The sequence below is a fragment of the Balearica regulorum genome, chromosome 1 (genome assembly GCF_011004875.1).
Source record: "Balearica regulorum gibbericeps isolate bBalReg1 chromosome 1, bBalReg1.pri, whole genome shotgun sequence".
In the NCBI taxonomy this organism is placed as follows: domain Eukaryota; kingdom Metazoa; phylum Chordata; class Aves; order Gruiformes; family Gruidae; genus Balearica; species Balearica regulorum.
In genome coordinates this window covers 134,842,102-134,858,586 of record NC_046184.1, presented here as the reverse complement: position 1 = coordinate 134,858,586, position 16,485 = coordinate 134,842,102, and the positions used below count along the sequence as shown (strand labels likewise).

The 16,485-nt window shown below is 43.0% G+C and overlaps 1 protein-coding gene across 2 annotated transcripts; it reads right to left on the bottom strand.

The window, feature by feature from the left end:
- Nucleotides 1-536: 536 nt before the first annotated feature.
- On the bottom strand, nucleotides 537-14,545 carry ASB11 (ankyrin repeat and SOCS box containing 11). Of its 2 annotated transcripts, none has more exons than XM_010309249.2 (7): nucleotides 14,346-14,545; nucleotides 11,274-11,353; nucleotides 8,139-8,246; nucleotides 5,006-5,156; nucleotides 4,666-4,800; nucleotides 3,553-3,744; nucleotides 537-720 (listed from the first exon to the last, which is right to left on the bottom strand). In XM_010309249.2, the coding sequence occupies exons 1-7, from the start codon at nucleotides 14,521-14,523 to the stop codon at nucleotides 596-598; spliced, it is 969 nt and encodes a 322-aa protein (XP_010307551.1). In that variant the 5' UTR covers nucleotides 14,524-14,545; the 3' UTR covers nucleotides 537-595. The 2 variants fall into 2 exon arrangements, with proteins under 2 accessions (XP_010307551.1, XP_075599052.1); XM_075742937.1 differs by lacking the exon at nucleotides 14,346-14,545 and adding an exon at nucleotides 13,007-13,136.
- Between the last annotated feature and the right edge of the window lie 1,940 nt (nucleotides 14,546-16,485).

Genomic DNA, 16,485 nt, shown 5'->3' with positions numbered 1-16,485 from the left:
CAGGGCGAGGGGACGTGCAGCAGCTGGACAGCCAGAGCCTGTTGGAAGTTGCTACGGCTCCATTAGACCATGGAACAGAGGTGGAGGATGCGAAGTCAAAGCAGACAAATGATGTGCAATATATTAAATATGGCTGACATTGGGCACTGAAGGCTTTCAATCTCACTCTAGTGGAAGAATAACAGCCATTACCTTGATTTTGACAGTGAGAATGGATAGACAAGAAGAAGAAGCTGCACAGACATTACAGGAATAAATATAACACTAAATGCAGGGGAAATCTCTGTGTGTGTCTATGGGTGGGTGGATGTGTGCATGTGCATCTATAAACACATCTCAGGTGAGCTGTTTATGTACTACAACTTCTCAGGCTGGAGTAAGTGGATGTGGCAACAGACTGTGAGGAATTGTATCCATAATATCATTCACTGTCTGTGAAAAGGTGTTTTCAATTTGCACTGTCACATAGCAGCTAATGTTTGGTATCCACAGCAGACAGTAAATGATGTCTTTGATTTTTTTCTTTGATATAATAATTTTGGAGCAGCCAACCATTTGTTCCTCTTTCTTTTCCAGTGCAAAGATAGCCACAGACTTATCGATAAAGGAGAAAGTTCTCAAGTGGCTCAGGCAGGTGCAGCTTGTGGACTGCATATAGGCACGACCGACCCAGATGCTTTCTGATACACAACCGGCACAGCTGGGCAAGGCTGGCAGGACCTGGGGGGGCGGAAAAGAAAGTGAGAACAAGCACACCCAACCCCACCACCGGATTAAGTCAGAAAGCATCAAATACCAGCAAAATTTGCAAATCTGATCAAGCACTACACAATGACTTGTTGAAGTCAGGAAGAGCGAAATACATTATTGCTCATATTTAACATATGTAGTCAAAACTGAGTCAGCAATTTGAAAACTATGAGCACTAAACACCTTTTCTGCATCTTTTCTTGAGCAATTACTTAAAATGCCATAAAGGTGTCTGCACTGGAGAGAGAGCACCAGGATGCGTAGTCCTTGCTCAGGAAATAAGACAACTCCCAGCAGCCTTGTGAGGATAAAGAGAAGAGGGATTACAGGGAGCTGCAGAGGTGCTCAGTGTAGACCAACCATAACTGGGTGGATATGGCAAATACAGTTATTTGTTCATATATACAGAACATGCTTCTTCCAACCACGGCTGTCTCACCAGGCATCTGCACAGGTAGTAACTGCAACTCAGCCCTTTTACATGACCACGCTGTCTCTGAGTACTTATGTATGTCAGTCAGTCTATCAGTTTTCCCCAAAATAATTTCTTAATGGGTCATCCAATTTTAATTAAGTCTGACCGAAAGGAAAATGTCTTGAAGATAGAAAGTCCCCAAAATTTTTGTGAAAAAAGGCAACCACAGTAAAAAAATAAAAAAAAATTTTAAAAAGACAAAAAAATGAAGCCTTTTTGTCCTTCCCGTGCCTTGAGGAAAAGGTTGCCACATGTGAAAAACTCTTGTTAAACATCAGAGAATCCACTGGTAGGAAAGCTGTTGGAGGACTTGTCAGGATGACGGGGAGGCCAGCTTGGTTCGACCTGCTCCAGGTTGAACCTTTATGCCTGCTCAGATGTGCTCGGTTTTCAAGCCCTGGATCAGCCCTGCCCCTTCAGTTTCTGGCCAAACAGTAGCAATCACAGCAGTGTTTGACAAGCAAGGGGTAGAGGTCTGTGCTTAAAAGTCTATGCTTATGTCTTCCAGATAAGCTTCATAGTCTATGCTTTTACTACAGGAAAATGTAGAAGCCTAAACAGGCTGATAATGGTCCCTGAGAAGAAATTAATAGAAAAAAATGGGATATATAGAAAAACAAGCACTTGTACTACTATCACTGGAAGTGAAGAAAAAAGCAACCATCTTCCAAAGCAGTTAGGAAAACAGAAACATTATATTTCACATCACTTAATAGCTAGGAAGGAGAGCAATTAAAGGGAGCCATCTAAGTAACCACAGCAGAAAAGTCAGGGAGTGTAAAGAAAACTCTTCAAGACAGGTTCGTGGGGTGCTTAATTCATACCGAAAGACCTCAGAAAACACAGAAGAGGTAGGCGAAAAGGGCAGATGCAGATGTTAGATACAGCAAAATATCTGAAAGCAGGACTGAAGGGAAAGGTGAGGAAACTGAGGAAACTTCATTTTTGAAAAGTAAAGAGTCAACAGGAGCTCAAGTGCCCCTATAGTCCCTCTGACTGTAAGGTAGGAGAGGGTGACAAGTAGAAAATGGAAATCAAAAAGAAGGTTCAGGAAGAGAAAATTATTAATATTGGAATATTTCTTTATCTACACAAACTCTCAATCAGGAACAGTTGGAACAGGACAACTGCAAGCACTGCCTTTGCTCACATAGCCTGCCATTTCTGAGCCCTGAACATCTCAGATATGGGGACAGAAGTCACGAGAGGTGAGAAGCATTCAAGCAAAAGTCCTCCCAGAAGGTTTTAAACATGACAAATTAGAGCTTTGCATGAAAAGCCATGGAGAAAGGGAGAAGGACAGGAGGATATTAAGCCAATGTTTAATTTCCTCTATAAAACCCACCTGTGTGCGGAGGGTCAGCACAAAGCTTATGCGCATCACTGACAATATTAATTTACCATCCAAGAGCTATTTTGCAGCTGGAAGCAGGCTCTCCGTGCACACCATGCTTTGCTCCTTGGCGGGGAGCGAGCTGTGCCCGGGAGGGTGGCAGGCCGCCTGCATGGGGGAGCACCACTCACCCTCCGTGCCAGCAAAGCCCCGGGGTGCACAGGCTGACTAACAGCCTACCAGTGAGCTGGGAAATGCAGAGGTTAGAGGAGGAGAGGGACACTTAATTCAGCATGTCCTTATCCCAGGGATATTGCTATCGGATGCATCAAGTTCTGGCTGCATGTGATGCAGGTGTAAATGGCACAAGAGGATCTAGATTCATTTCTGCTCAGGAGTTTCTTCCGATAGACTGGAAAGATAATTAGAAATATCGTAGGAAGGCTGAAAGTAAGTTGCAAAGGGCACTGCTGGTTTGCGCTGGGATTGCAGCCCCGTGAACCGCGTGGAAGAGCTGCGTGCGGTGGAGCTGCACAGCCACCCGGCAAAGAGCTCTGCTTTCCTCTGGTGACCGAGGGCACACACGCTCCTGCCGCTTTTCTGCGGGAAGCAGGACATTGAGCCAGGGTGCTAGGCTGAACAGAAGATGGCGGTACTAAAATATTATCAATGAGTAAACTCTCAAGGCAGTTTTTAATCCTTAGAGTCCTCATAGGTAAAAAAAGTAGTTTTCCTTCAGTAGACAGGAAAAGAAAGCGCAGAACAACTGATCAATTTACCCACTAAAACCCTGACACTTGGTGGCAGATCTAGCAACAAAACAGAAATCTCTTTAGTCATTTGTGTGTCATGTGCTGCAGGCCTGAAATCAGTAGAAAAGCTAAGAGAACTTATATAGAGCATTGCATTTAAAAGCAGTTAAGAAAATGTACTTAGGTAAAGGAAATAAATACTGTTCTACTTAAGAAAGGAGAAGAAGAAAGGAAACCATTACCTTCCCGAAGCAGAAGCGCCTGCTCCACTTTGCTGTTGGGTACAGCAAGATCCAAGGCACATTTGAACTCAGCATTTCTGCATTTTGGGTTAGCACCGTAGTCTGTCAGCAAGACGACTACCTCCACGCTGGATTTCCTTGCTGCCGCGTGGAGGGGGCTGTCTAATCGCTTCCCCACGTTAACGTCGGCTCCTTGAGTGAACGAGAGTGCACGGTTAGACCTGGGAGGCAGCAGGAACTGTCCGAACCTGCATCACACAAGCTGGTTTCCACCATCCTCTATAAGTGAGGATGGATGGCACACAGGCCCCCTTCATGTCTCTCAGCAGGAGCAGTGCAAAACTCAGCAGGTCAAATACCTGCTGTATAAATGTCCTCTGAGCCACCTAACCCTGTCTGCGATGGACAGAGCTGAGCAGCTTGACCTTCAACCCAATAGATGTTCAAAGCCTACCATATGCCCTTTAGATTTGTTAATAACATAAAATCTAACATAGATTATGTTAATTTAATTACCAGGGAAAAAAGGCCCTTTAGGCATTTCATTGTAATAACTCTGGGAGCACAGCAAGCGAAATGCTTGCCCTGGGCTCTCCAGGCACAGCAGAGCCACACTTTGAGCAGGTGCGAGTCAGCTAATATACAGTGAAGGCAAAAATTTATGCTAGCTCATAGGCTGTGCCTCGACCTGCAGTGATTATTCTTTCAAGCAGCTTTACTGCTGTCTTCATCATCCACTGAGAAGCAGGTGGAGTTAATGCTTAGCATGGCAGTTTATCATAATCAAGAGTTGATTTTGGTCACTAATATTAGCCAGCCTTGTCTGTGCTTCCCGTTATCATTCTAGAAAACTTAAAGTATTTTATTTTCACATTCAGACAGTCTCAGGGAGGCCTCTGTAATTAGGGCTTTTTTAATGAGGAAATCATAAATTCTTCATGAATGCAGGTGAAATTTTTAATAGCCGCAGACGAGTCTCACAGAGTTGGGCTGCCCAAACACCTCTTGTGAAATTAACCCATGATGTTTGCAGTGGAGAGGCAGCACGGAGCGACCAGCAGTGCTGGTTCACACCACCACAGCTCACCCCCCCGGCCCCTTTTCCAGGTGTACCTAGCTCCAAAAGCTTCTTGACGCAGTCTGTCCTCTGGTACATGCAAGCCACGTAGAGCGGGGTCCCGTGCTGCAGGTCTTCTTGGTCAATGTCAACCTCATGGGCCAGAAGGATCTCCATGCACTCCCTGTGACCTGTGGAGAGAAGAGCTGTCACTGAAGTGCTGCAGAGCAGAATACGCCCAGATAAAACCAATGAGGCACAAGAGCTGGGAATAAGCCAAACCTATTTATCCATACCAGTACGGACAAGTTTTGGTTGGTTTTTTAAAATATTTTAACATCAGCAAAAGATGTATGCCTCAGTTATTGTTCGCTTCATTCACAGCCTGAACGTTACCTCTCTTGACTGCTTCGTGAATGGGCGAAGCAAGGTGGTTCCTGAGCTGTGGCTTGGCTCCAAATTCAAGCAGCATGTTGACACAGGCCACGCTGCCGCTGCAGCAGGCGTTAAACAGAGGAGTGATCCCATCAATGGTGACTGCGTTGACCTGGAACAGCAAGACATGCTCAGGATAATTCAATTTAAGAGGAACGCCCTTGCAGCGTGCCAGTTGCACCAGAAATGCACCAGGAAAAGACGCTTGTCTTGTTCAATTTCAGAATTGATTTTGTTAACAACTTTCAGAGTTATACGTTGTGGCACAACACACATAACATTCTCCTTTGAGGTCTGCCCTTTTTCCCAAAGAGCCAGTGCCATAAGGCAGCGACACTGCCTTCTATGAAGGCTCCTCCTAGAATTGCTCAGAAAATGCAGGCTTTAATTTTTATTTTTTTTTTAATGTGGAGAACTTGAGTATCTTCATGACAATCTAGTTTGCACCAACCCAAAGCCAGAATCTACTCAGATGAAAATGGCTTTGCTTTTTAAATGAAAACATTTATTTCACGGTTAATACTTTCACCTGAAAACACATTTCCAGCAAAAGAAATTTTCACAGAAACGTAATCTTAACCCCAAAGAGAAAAGGAGCTTGAAAGAGTTCGTGTGTACGTGTGTATATAAAAGAGAAAAAATTTCCTTCCTCCACCTCCAATGTAAATACCTGGCAAGAACTCCACCATTCGTTATTGTCCACTGGGACAGCACAGCCCCTGGCTTGTGCTGTGCACAGTGCCGTAGCTGCTATGTTTAACTACAGAGCAAGCCCTCAGAGGCAATTAATGCAGCAAATCTGCATGTCTTTAATTCTGTGGCACATTGGAGAAGAGCAAGGCATTATGCAAGCATGTGGCAGTTTGTGCCATTTCCAAATCAGGGAGAAGAGGAAAGTGACAGGAGAGGAAGGGCTGGAGAAGTCCTGGGCCACCAGAGAAGTTGGAGGACTTTGCTACCAGTGCAAGCACTGGAGCTTTATCTCAAGGGGGTCAGAGCGCCAGGGTAGAAACACCTCAGCCCAGACAATTTAACTAGCAAGATACTTTGCCTTTAAAGCAGAGAAAGGCAGAGATGTTTAAGAACCTATTGGTTTATTCTGAGTAATTCAGCAGTGGACTGTCTGCAGTTGATACCTTCCTAAACATCGTTTGTCCTTGTTCATTTGAACTACTGACTTGCTTACGATGCTGTATGAGTTAACTCCTTTTCCCACAAAGTGTTTTTCCCACAACTATAAGCCAGTTCTTGCCATTTCCAGTGTTTCAGTCCTTGCCATCTTCAGCAGGCTCCAACTGTGCAGCAGCCAGCATGAGGGCATGCTCCCCCGTGTGAAGCTGCACTTGTGGATTTGGCAAGTACTCTGGAGGAGGCAGCTCCGTGCTCCTTGGTGCCTCCTCTGCTTGTTCACCTTTGTGGAAAAACAGTGGAGGAACAGACCTGGCTGGAAAATAATCATAACAGGGCCAGGAGGTGGGCAAGCTGGTGTGCTATGGGCAGATACCAGGTACCACAGCATGGGGGACATCTGTCTGCTTTGATTTTGGAGCCCAAAATGCAGCTTGCTCTTCCTGAAATTGCAGGGCTTCAACCAAGACTCTGTTTCAACAGCATCATCACTACAGGTCCCGTCCTCTTCCTTGAACTTCCTCCCCTTCTGCTAATTGCTCAGCTAAACTATCCCCCATCCAGCACAACTTCTAAGACAGGAAAAAAACAAAACAAAACAAAACAAAAAACCAACCAACCAACCAAACCACCAACAAAAAACCCAAAACCCAAACAGAAACAGATATGCTTTGGGGGTATCTGTATTTCAGACAGATTACATGCTGCAGCCCTGCAGCCCAGCACTGTCCCCCGCCTACTCCCCAGTCTCATCGGACAGATGTGGCTGGAGCTGCTGGAGGTCCTGGGGGTCTGTCAGCATCGTTGCACAACAGGGCCAGCGATTCAGGCAAGCTGATAAACAAGGGTAAGCAAGGAGATAAGTGAAGAAAAAGAATAAGAATTACTTCTTTGGTTTCCCTCTCCACTGGGCATTGGTTTGACTGGTAAAAGAGGAAAGACAATAGTAAGGCAGCTGTTGTGGAGTAAATGGTTTGGTAAAAAAAAAGGAAATAAAGAAGAGCAGAGCAATAAAGGAGACCAGCAGAATGGCATATTTTCTCCCAGAAATTAGACAACTGCCTGTTGATTTTATGTATAAACAGAGAATGGTGCAAAAGCAAAAAACAAAAAACATTGGAGCTATATATTATACCAGAAATAGGCCAATTTCTTAGGAAAGCAACAGGTAGTTCAGAGGTTATTCTCTGAGTTATAAAAAGATAATGCTATTAATATACCAAAATCAAGTAAAACTAAGCAGAAAGGGGTTTTCCTTTCATCTTTCTAAGGGATTGAAATTTGGCTTACCGTTTAGGAAGTTAACAAATGCATTTTCTTGTGCAGAGTATAGCTTGATTGCCTGTTTTGGTGTTGCTCACTTTCTTGCCATATAAATTGTACTTGAAAACCCAGCTGAATTAAATATATTCTTTTATATTTCATTCATTCCTGTATCTCCATTTTAAACATGTATTCTACCTTAGGTCCAGCTGGGTGAAATGTTATTTTATTAGCAGATAAATTGTTTCATTGCTTGGTGCACGTCTATTTTAACTTCCACGAGACTCCCAAACCATCCCACAGAAAACCAGAGGCAATCTCAGTGATTGTTATGAAGGGGAAAAAAAGGGATAAGTCAATTTATTAAAGGTTATTTTCACCTAGTACTTCTCATTCCTTTTCCATCAATCGTGACTACATTTCACATACGGAGGGAAAACAAAACAGAATAACGAGGTGACCCAAGCAGCCACCAGGGGAAGGAAAATCCATCACCCACAGAAGCAAAGCACTGTTTTATTTTTTCCCTCTTCTGCCTGAGATGCTCTTGTCCATCTGCATCCTTGCGCTGCCCCACGGGCAGCCCATCCGACATCCCCGGTGATGCGGGGAGCATCCTTGCTCCAGGCATCCCCACCAGCATCCCCGGTGATGCGGGGAGCATCCTTGCTCCAGGCATCCCCACCAGCATCCCCGGACTCACCTGAGCGCCGTTCTCCAGCAGCAGCTTCGCACAGGCGACGTGGCCGCCCAGACAGGCCTCGTGGAGAGCCGACACACGGTCTGTCGTCACCAGGTTCACATCGAAACCCTGCAACGCAGGGCAGGGGGTGTGAGGGGAAAGCCCTGCCCGAAACACACGGCTCTCCTGGGGCCGGCATGGGTGCAAATGACGGTCAGACCATGGTGGGGGAGACCCATGCAGTGGGCATGGGAGGGTGCGTGTCCGGGGAAGGTGCATGGCTTGGATTAATGCTGTGCAGTGCTTCGGTGCTCGTGCCCAAAGACTGCAGCTGGTGATGGGGTTAAGGAGGAAGCGAGGACAAGCTGTGTCTCGTATTTCTAGCTCTTTACAATGCACGGTCAGTCACAGGAAAGACATTGCATTTCTTTAGCTTATAAGGGTGATGTTAACTTCCCTGTTAAGTCCAGCTGGTGGGATTCACCTCCCCAAATGGGGATGCCTCTGGCACAGGTATCAGCAGCTTGGCTGGAGCCCTCGGCTCCTTCAGTGGGGAGAAACAGTCTCCCCTGGGGTATGATTCATCCCATGCTAAAGCAGCTGTTTCTAGTAGCTCAGATGAATTCAGTCTCAAAGATACTTCTGCCGACTATATGGGTTGCCCAGGGTGTTTCACTCAGAGGTGGTAAGTACCTGGTAGACCCATAAAATAGATGATACAAATCCCACCCATAAACCTGTTCCTCTTATTTGACCACCCAGGAAACATTTTACACTGGAAGGAAAGAACTGTGATTTACAAATTCCTTATTACAGGTATTAGCCTAAATGACAGTTCTTAAATCTATTCCTGTGCGAACAGAAACCAGACGTATTCACAAAGGAGAAAGCAATTGTCATAGGCATTTTCCCCAGAATGCAGCTAAATCTCCTGGTAATTAAGATTTTACAACATCTGAGAATAGGTCTGGAAGCAGCTCCATTTTCTGCTTGATGTCTTGTATTCTGTAACACAGTTGGTCTCTACCTGACGTGCTATAAACCAGGCAGCTCACAAGATGGCAGCAATGCACTTTTCCGTAGGCAGCAGCAAAGGCGATGGGCAAAAATAAGTATCCGCGGGTAACGTAACACTGTAAAAGTCACCAGTCCCCATGCAATGAGCATTAAAAGCAACCACTGTAACCACTTTAAGATAGAAATTCTGTGATAGAAAAACAATCGTTTTTCAGTTACATGAAAGCATTATTAATGTAAAAGCTGTCACTAAAAATTTCCCATACATCAATGCCAGGGGAATAGATAAAACCTTGAAAAAATGTTGAGATTATTCCATTTTCTAATTGTATAGAAGTTTCATACTTAATGATCAGCATATTCCTTCAAGAGGAATGTCTTCTAGACAGTCCAGATAAGAAGAGAACTATTCTCAATCATTATTCAGATACATATATTTAAAAAATGAAACAGTCATTGCAAATGAAATAATAAGTATTGATATCTTGGGCAATCCCTTCCATTATGAAATGGAGATCGAGTTATAGATCTTACTATAGCTGTTTCCCAAACACTGCTCATGTTAAACCTTGTTTTTCAGATGGTTATAAACTCTTCCCAATGTATCTGAAAAATCAAACTATTCTTTCGGTGCTGGAACAGGCACTGGTGAGTTCTTGAGCTCTTTTAAAACTCCAGTGCTCCATTGTCCCCTTATGTCCAGGCATCCCCTGGGAGCAGAAGCCTCACTGGCTTTCTTGAAAACTATGGTCCTACAGCAGAGACTTCTGAGTGTCCCCTGTATACTCTAAAGCATAGCTCCATGTTTAATTTTAGGCTACTAGTGTAACTATATTAGAAGCCATGAGCAATGATTATGCTGCTCCATGGACAGCTTCATCCCTACATTTATCAAGCTGTGGTGAATTAGCTCCAATTCACTCTCTGCAGACATTGCTGCCTTGATCTTTTTTCATCAGCAAGGACCCTCATCCTTCACTCCCAAAATTAAATGTCTTTGGGAGAAGGAGAAAGGGTGGACTAATTAAATGATGTATAACCACAACACTGGGTGCTTCTCCAGTGCATAACCATGACCAGTGTATAACTGAGGCATCTAGCGTATAAACACAACTCTGGGTCGCCCTCTCTAATGAGATGATGTAAGGTCAGCACAAACGGAAATGGAGGGGGTCAGAAAACCGGCAAAGTCCTGAATGATTGAGCCCTCTTCCTTATTATCTCTAACCTCCATCACTTCCTTTTCCATAAAATCATTTGATATCAGCAGGTGAAGGAAAGAGGGATCAGGAAGTGGGAGGGAGAAAACTGGCCGTAAACAGCAATGCCTTTTAGCTGCAGCCATGCCTCCATAGGTGTCTGGAGCTGAAGCTTTTATACTGGCAGCTCCACTCCTTGAGGACGTTGTTCGCCTGAGCTGTGGCCTCACTGGTAAAAAGTATTTACTTTAAATATAAAAAGTCTGATGGCCAAGTCACAGAACTTACACTCAGGGAATTAATTTCCCTGCAGTTGCCTTGGTTGGGGGGGGCGGGTCAGTTGCTCATTTGTGCCAGATGAGGGCACTGAGTTTAAGCAAAGGCGGTAAGGAAGATGGTTGGCAAAGCACAAAGAACTGTAACCTGTTCTTTTGCAGCTGCCCACTTTCACGTCCAGCTTCTTGTCCTTTCTAGTATATTCTTTCCTCCTCTCTTTCTTTTGCCTGAGCACTTGGATCCATTTGGAGCAGAGGGTTTCTGGCTGACAGCTCTCTCTTTAGGAAGAAAATGCTTGCTGGTTTGCAAAGCAAGATGCACTTTTAGAGCTTTCTACCGATTTTTTTTTTTTTTTAATAGCTGATAAATATATTGTCCCTATTCTCAAGCCCGGTTTGCATGGTTTATCGTTGAGAAAGAGCCCAAGGATCATTGTTTATCATACAGCAAACTACAAGCTGTAACAGCTTTTGTCCTGGGCTTGTCCCCAGCATCCTAACTAAGCAAACTAACACATGCCCAAAGGTGGGTATGCAGATATATTATTTATACAGCTGCATTTCTTATACTCTGCTGCAGTCTGTTACCAGCTCACCAACTCCCAGATGCAATTCAACAGAAACTATGCTGCCTCCCAATCTTTTCTTTACCTGTGGGCATTTACCTGTGCAATCAGGGTTTTCAAAGACAGGAGGCGTCCTTGGAAGGCAGCGTCATGAAGAGGGGATCGGTCTGCCCAGCTGCCTGGAACACCAGATGCAGAAAAGTTAATTCAGGCAAGCAACAAAAGCAGATCCTGGGAGGACAGGGGAAAAACAGCAGTGTGGAAATGCAGATCAGGACTGAAATCAATGTGGGGTCAACGGTGAAACTGTTTGATAAATTGGTTTCAGCAGAGCAGCTGAGGGCTCAGCACTCCTGAGAGATCCGGCCGCTCACTAAGGGACCTAAACAAAAGCTTCTTGGCAGAACTTTTAAAAATAGCTAAAAACATGCTTCAGCAAAGACCATGAGTTTAGTGCTGCTGGGACTCACCCAGGGATTTCAGAACCCTGCACTTCTGCTATTCAAAACCATATCAGCCTCCATCTTTCCTAGGGAACTTTTGTCACAAATCGTATTCCAGCTTCTCTTGCACTTCGTTGAGAGACTCATAGCAGGGAGATGCGAGGATGACTTGTCCATCAAACGAATTCTGGCATGTCCCTGGCAGTTTTATTTCCTGAACTGACAATTTCATAAATAATATCCTCCAGCTCAGACTACCAAGTAACAGGTTTCATCTTCCTTCTCACTGGAAGGTTTCAGAAAAGACATGGAAAAATAAAATCTGCCTGAAGCTTTATTTTTCTTCCTTAATCATTTTGAGTTGTTGAACTGTTCAGACTTCTTTATGTATGCTAGCCTGTCCTTTTTCTTATCTTAATCTATTCATGTGCCAGGAAAAAAAATTCCTTAGCCTAGCTACTACCTACAGGCATAGTCAGTCAGCCTGGGTTAAATCCCTGCAACTCAAGTGGAGAGAAAATTTACTTGTCCTATATTAAAATTTATAACCATACCATGACACAGTGTGTAGTATTTCTCCAAAGGCCGGCTGCATTTACAGTGCCACAGGACAGAAGCAATACCAGTGTTTGCATTCATGCTCTGTTGTACAGCAACCCCATGAGCACTGTATTTGAAACCCTTGTCCTGTTTAATTTTTTCAGCTATGCTGCACACCAGAGAGAATGGAAAGGGTGATTTATCTCCAATTCAGGTATTACCCGAGGCAGAGAGAAATCAATGAGAGGCACAGACACATCCCCGGAGACTTCAGGCCAAGGACACAGCTGAGGTTTCAGCCTTGGCCGAGGGAGTCTCCTTTTGTTACCGGAGAACTGGGATGCACTTCGGCTCGTGGGGTTACGGTTTGAGCTACAGCTATTACTTTTGTTTCCATTTATTTAAGGAGCTGTTCTTGGGCTCCCAAGGCAAAAAGCTTACATGGAAAGGCCAGCTGGCACAATGTGTGACCATGCTCCTAAGGACCGAGTAGGACGCAGCAGGCAAAATGATGGAAACAGGACCCAGGTAGGGACCAAGAAACATTCTCCTGAAAACATCCAAAAAACCCACATCCCTCATCATCATGCTGACGACTGAAATAGGCAAGCTCAGTTCAAAAAGTTAGAAGACGTTGCAAGTGACAAAAACCAGAGCCCTTATACAGCAGGAAGATTCAGAAATAACTCAGACAGCAGAGCTCCAGGGCTTGCTTTAACCTCTTATGTATATTGTACAGCGTATGCAAGCGCACGTCACGTGCATTTCCGATGCATGTGTATGCACACACACGCCTCACCATGAAAACACATGCTGCTGCGTATTTCCATGCTAGCCACGGCAACCTACCTCCCTGAAACGTGTGGCAAATATAGTTCCCATACGGGGCACATCTTCCCTTCACGGTTGTGAGTAGCATATCTCAAAACACTGTATCTTTTTAAATTTCTATAGATAAATCAAGCAGCCCTGCTGCTGCTGCTGCTCCACTGCTTCACGGCAAAGAGAAAGGCTGTGGAGCTCCACCTGTAATCCAATATAGTGCCCCAGCAACACGATCGTATGTTTTGAAAGATTATCCTTAATGGCTTTTTGTAAATGGCAACTTGCAGATAAAAATACGTTGCAGTCTGCTAAACTTCAAGGCACTTTGACAAGAACCTGCATGAAGGAAAAACTGCTGTTTGCCACGTGTCTGACCACAATTGCATGAAGGCACTTGGAAAAAAATGACAGTAATAAGTGATTGGAATTATATTCTGGAGAATAACAAATAAATTAATAACACAGAGAGAGACACCTGAATAAAAATGCTTTGTAAGAAATGCTTTGCTGTAGTATTTCTCTTAGATCTTAATATCTCTGCTTTGGGTGCATCTCGCGCCACCCATGTTCTGCTCTCACTCATGTGCCTGTTCATGGCGGCAATATTCATCATGAAGCAAGTGCCCAATAAATGAGTCACATAAAAATCTCTGATGTCACAAGGTTGGTATGAAACTTCAAGTAGGAAAATATGTTCTCATTAGTAGTAAATTTAAAATACTGTGTCATTTTAATTAGTGGAATTACCGGGCTTGCTAACACCTGTCCATTATTATGGCAATGATATGAAGGAACAAAATCACTTGCAAAAAAAAAAAAACCACCCAAAAAATACATTACCTACTAAATATAATATATTCCCATGCTGTATATTTTTCAGAATAATTTTAGCTGTATCCATTTTTATCATCTGATTTAACAAAACAGGGTTTCTTGGCTTGGATTAATAAAGTTATTAGTTTTATCCTCCTAGTATCTCCTTTCAGAAAATCAACATGCTAAAACTTTTCCCTAAATATTCTCTGGCGGTAAAGCTAGCTATTTAGTAAAACCATCTGTAACCCCTGCTAAAGAATGCCTTTCTTCCGAGAACAATCTTTTTATTTACCGTAGTGCCTTGAGCAAATGTTGTCCTCGTTCTAGCTGGGTAATTGTTGGAGTCTCATATTTTGCACACCTAATTCATGCCAACACATACTGACACTGCAAAGACACTGCAATGGAAGGCACTTCAGGTTAAAACATTCACCCATGCATTTAGCGACAGATTCCTCATCTCAAGTAACTCGATGGTTTAAATCCTCAAGTTACAAAAATGTAGCAAATACACACTTGAATGTTAGTGTCCTTATTTTTACTTTACCTGGGACTATTCCATAGATCTCTTCTGCTATCCTGGCAGCCTCTTTTCTGTTGCCTTTAACAATATAGAAATGGGTCAGCAGAGCCAAGGAAATCTTAATTAAAAGCTTGAAGCAAAACAAAGCAAAAATGGCAAAATAAATGTTAGTGAAAGCATGGAGTATAGAACTGCCCTCCATTTTGGTTTGCCGTTTGAATAGTTTCTCAGGTTGGCTAAGTTGCACCGGGCTATTCTTGGTATCATATGTCATCTATTTTAAACTCTCCAGAACCTGCTGTTCCCAGTTACCAAAAATACAATCTGGTTTTATTTGGTATGGGCTATTTGATACTAAAGAACAATACCAAGGATAAGAGAGTTTGAACATCCCGTGCCATACAGGAAACAAGCAGAAAATCCTTTCCAAACCCACACGAATTTAGAATAAATTTTCAGACAGAAGCTCTCCATACCACCTGAAAGCCTATACATCCACATTATATTTATTCTTTGATGTAGCAGTTCCATTTACAAAGGCTGCATAGATAAAGTTGCAGAAATTGTTCAGGGATAGTGTGAGAAGAATACTCTTCTGTCTTTCCTGTCTTGGTAAGAGGCTTTGCTGGTACTCAGATACAGAACAAAGGCAAGCATATCAAAGAAAAGCATTATCATGAAAGAATCTAAGATAAACCCACATATTTTCAAAGCCAGGGCTAAGAAGTCAAAATTACTGTGGGAGGGGAAAAAATATATTGAAAGTGTGTAATCAGAAAGACATGGTAATGTACTGGCATTTTCCATCACTCGGGGATAAAGACTTGTGTCCATTAATATCCCTTGCAAAGAGCATCTTACTGTATTGAAAGAATGGAAATATTTTTACATTATCCATCATTGATTCAAAGGTATAATATTTGAAACTGAAGAAGATGTACCCTTTCTTTAACTCCCTTTTTTTTTTTTCTTTCTGAGGGCACATGGCTTCCAGAGAACAGAGTATTTTTTCTGCATGTGATTAATTGAATCTACGTAGAATACCCCACTTCCTTTTCATTTAAACTTCTCTTGATTCCTGTTTTCCTATATGCACAGCAGGAGAGAGATTTATTTCTTTCTTTTAATCCCTTCCTTGCCCAGGTTCTCTTACCCTTTGATTTACCTGTCAAGGGAAAGAACAGGATGGCTCTCCTCTCTTAGTGATCCCAAGGAGGTGGTGGATATGCAGAGGGAAATTTTACAGCAAATTATTTCCCTGGACATTTTAGATGCAATTTGGTTTATTTTGCAGCAATACAGCTGGCTCAGTACCTTTCTGTCTTCAGCACTCTGCCCTCCCAGGTGCCCTAGAATGCTATATAAAATACACATGGACAGACTGAAAAAAACACCCCAACCTACTTGTTCATTTTTCAAGTGAACCAATTTTTCTAAAATTCTGAATTAAAGCAAGATAGATATTACATTTTTTACCAATAACTTAACATCTTACATAAATATTATGTATACCTTTCCTTCTGCAGTAATATAATATACCTGTAGAAACTATAATACCTATGAATCTGAAAGAGGAAAATTTTCTATTTTTAGTCACTTTAATACTGTTTGCCACAGGACAAGACAGCTGAAGACAGATTATATGACAAGAGAAGTTCAGTTGAAGAATCAGAGAAAAACAGTTAAGCTTGCTCAACGGAGAAACAAAAAGAAGAAATTAGCAAACAAAGGTGGACCAAAAAATGGATGATCGGTTGGCCCTAGACAAATATGAGATAATGAAAACACTCCTCCTGAAGCCAGAGGAATAGCAAAAGGTGTAAATAACAGAATATAGGGTGCAGAGAAAAAGAAGAAACAGAAGAAAAATCATTACAAAGAAAAGGATGATGGAGAAATCTTTCTCATGTGGGATCTACAAAACTGGCACTCAGTAGGAGGTAAGCAAGAAGGAATATCACCTTTTAAGAGAAAGACCAGAAAACAGACTTTAGGTTGCAAAGGACATCTGTTGATCTTCTGTCACAATCAGCCTGCCAGTTAGTAGGTAGAATTGTGCAAGTCCACAACCCTCAGAAAAATACAAGAAACTGGAGATCAGGGCATTTCCACTGAAATTCTCTTATCTCTAGAGGAAGGTGAAATTCCAATAATGCTGAAGAGC

Coding starts and splice junctions, on each gene's coding strand:
- ASB11 (XM_010309249.2), bottom strand. CDS start 14,523: ATGGAGGGCAGTTCTATACTCCATGCTTTCACTAACATTTATTTTGCC. Junction 11,354..14,345: donor GATCTATGGAATAGTCCCAG/GTAAAGTAAAAA, acceptor CTGGTGTTCCAG/GCAGCTGGGCAGACCGATCC. Junction 8,247..11,273: donor TGAAAACCCTGATTGCACAG/GTAAATGCCCAC, acceptor CCTGCGTTGCAG/GGTTTCGATGTGAACCTGGT.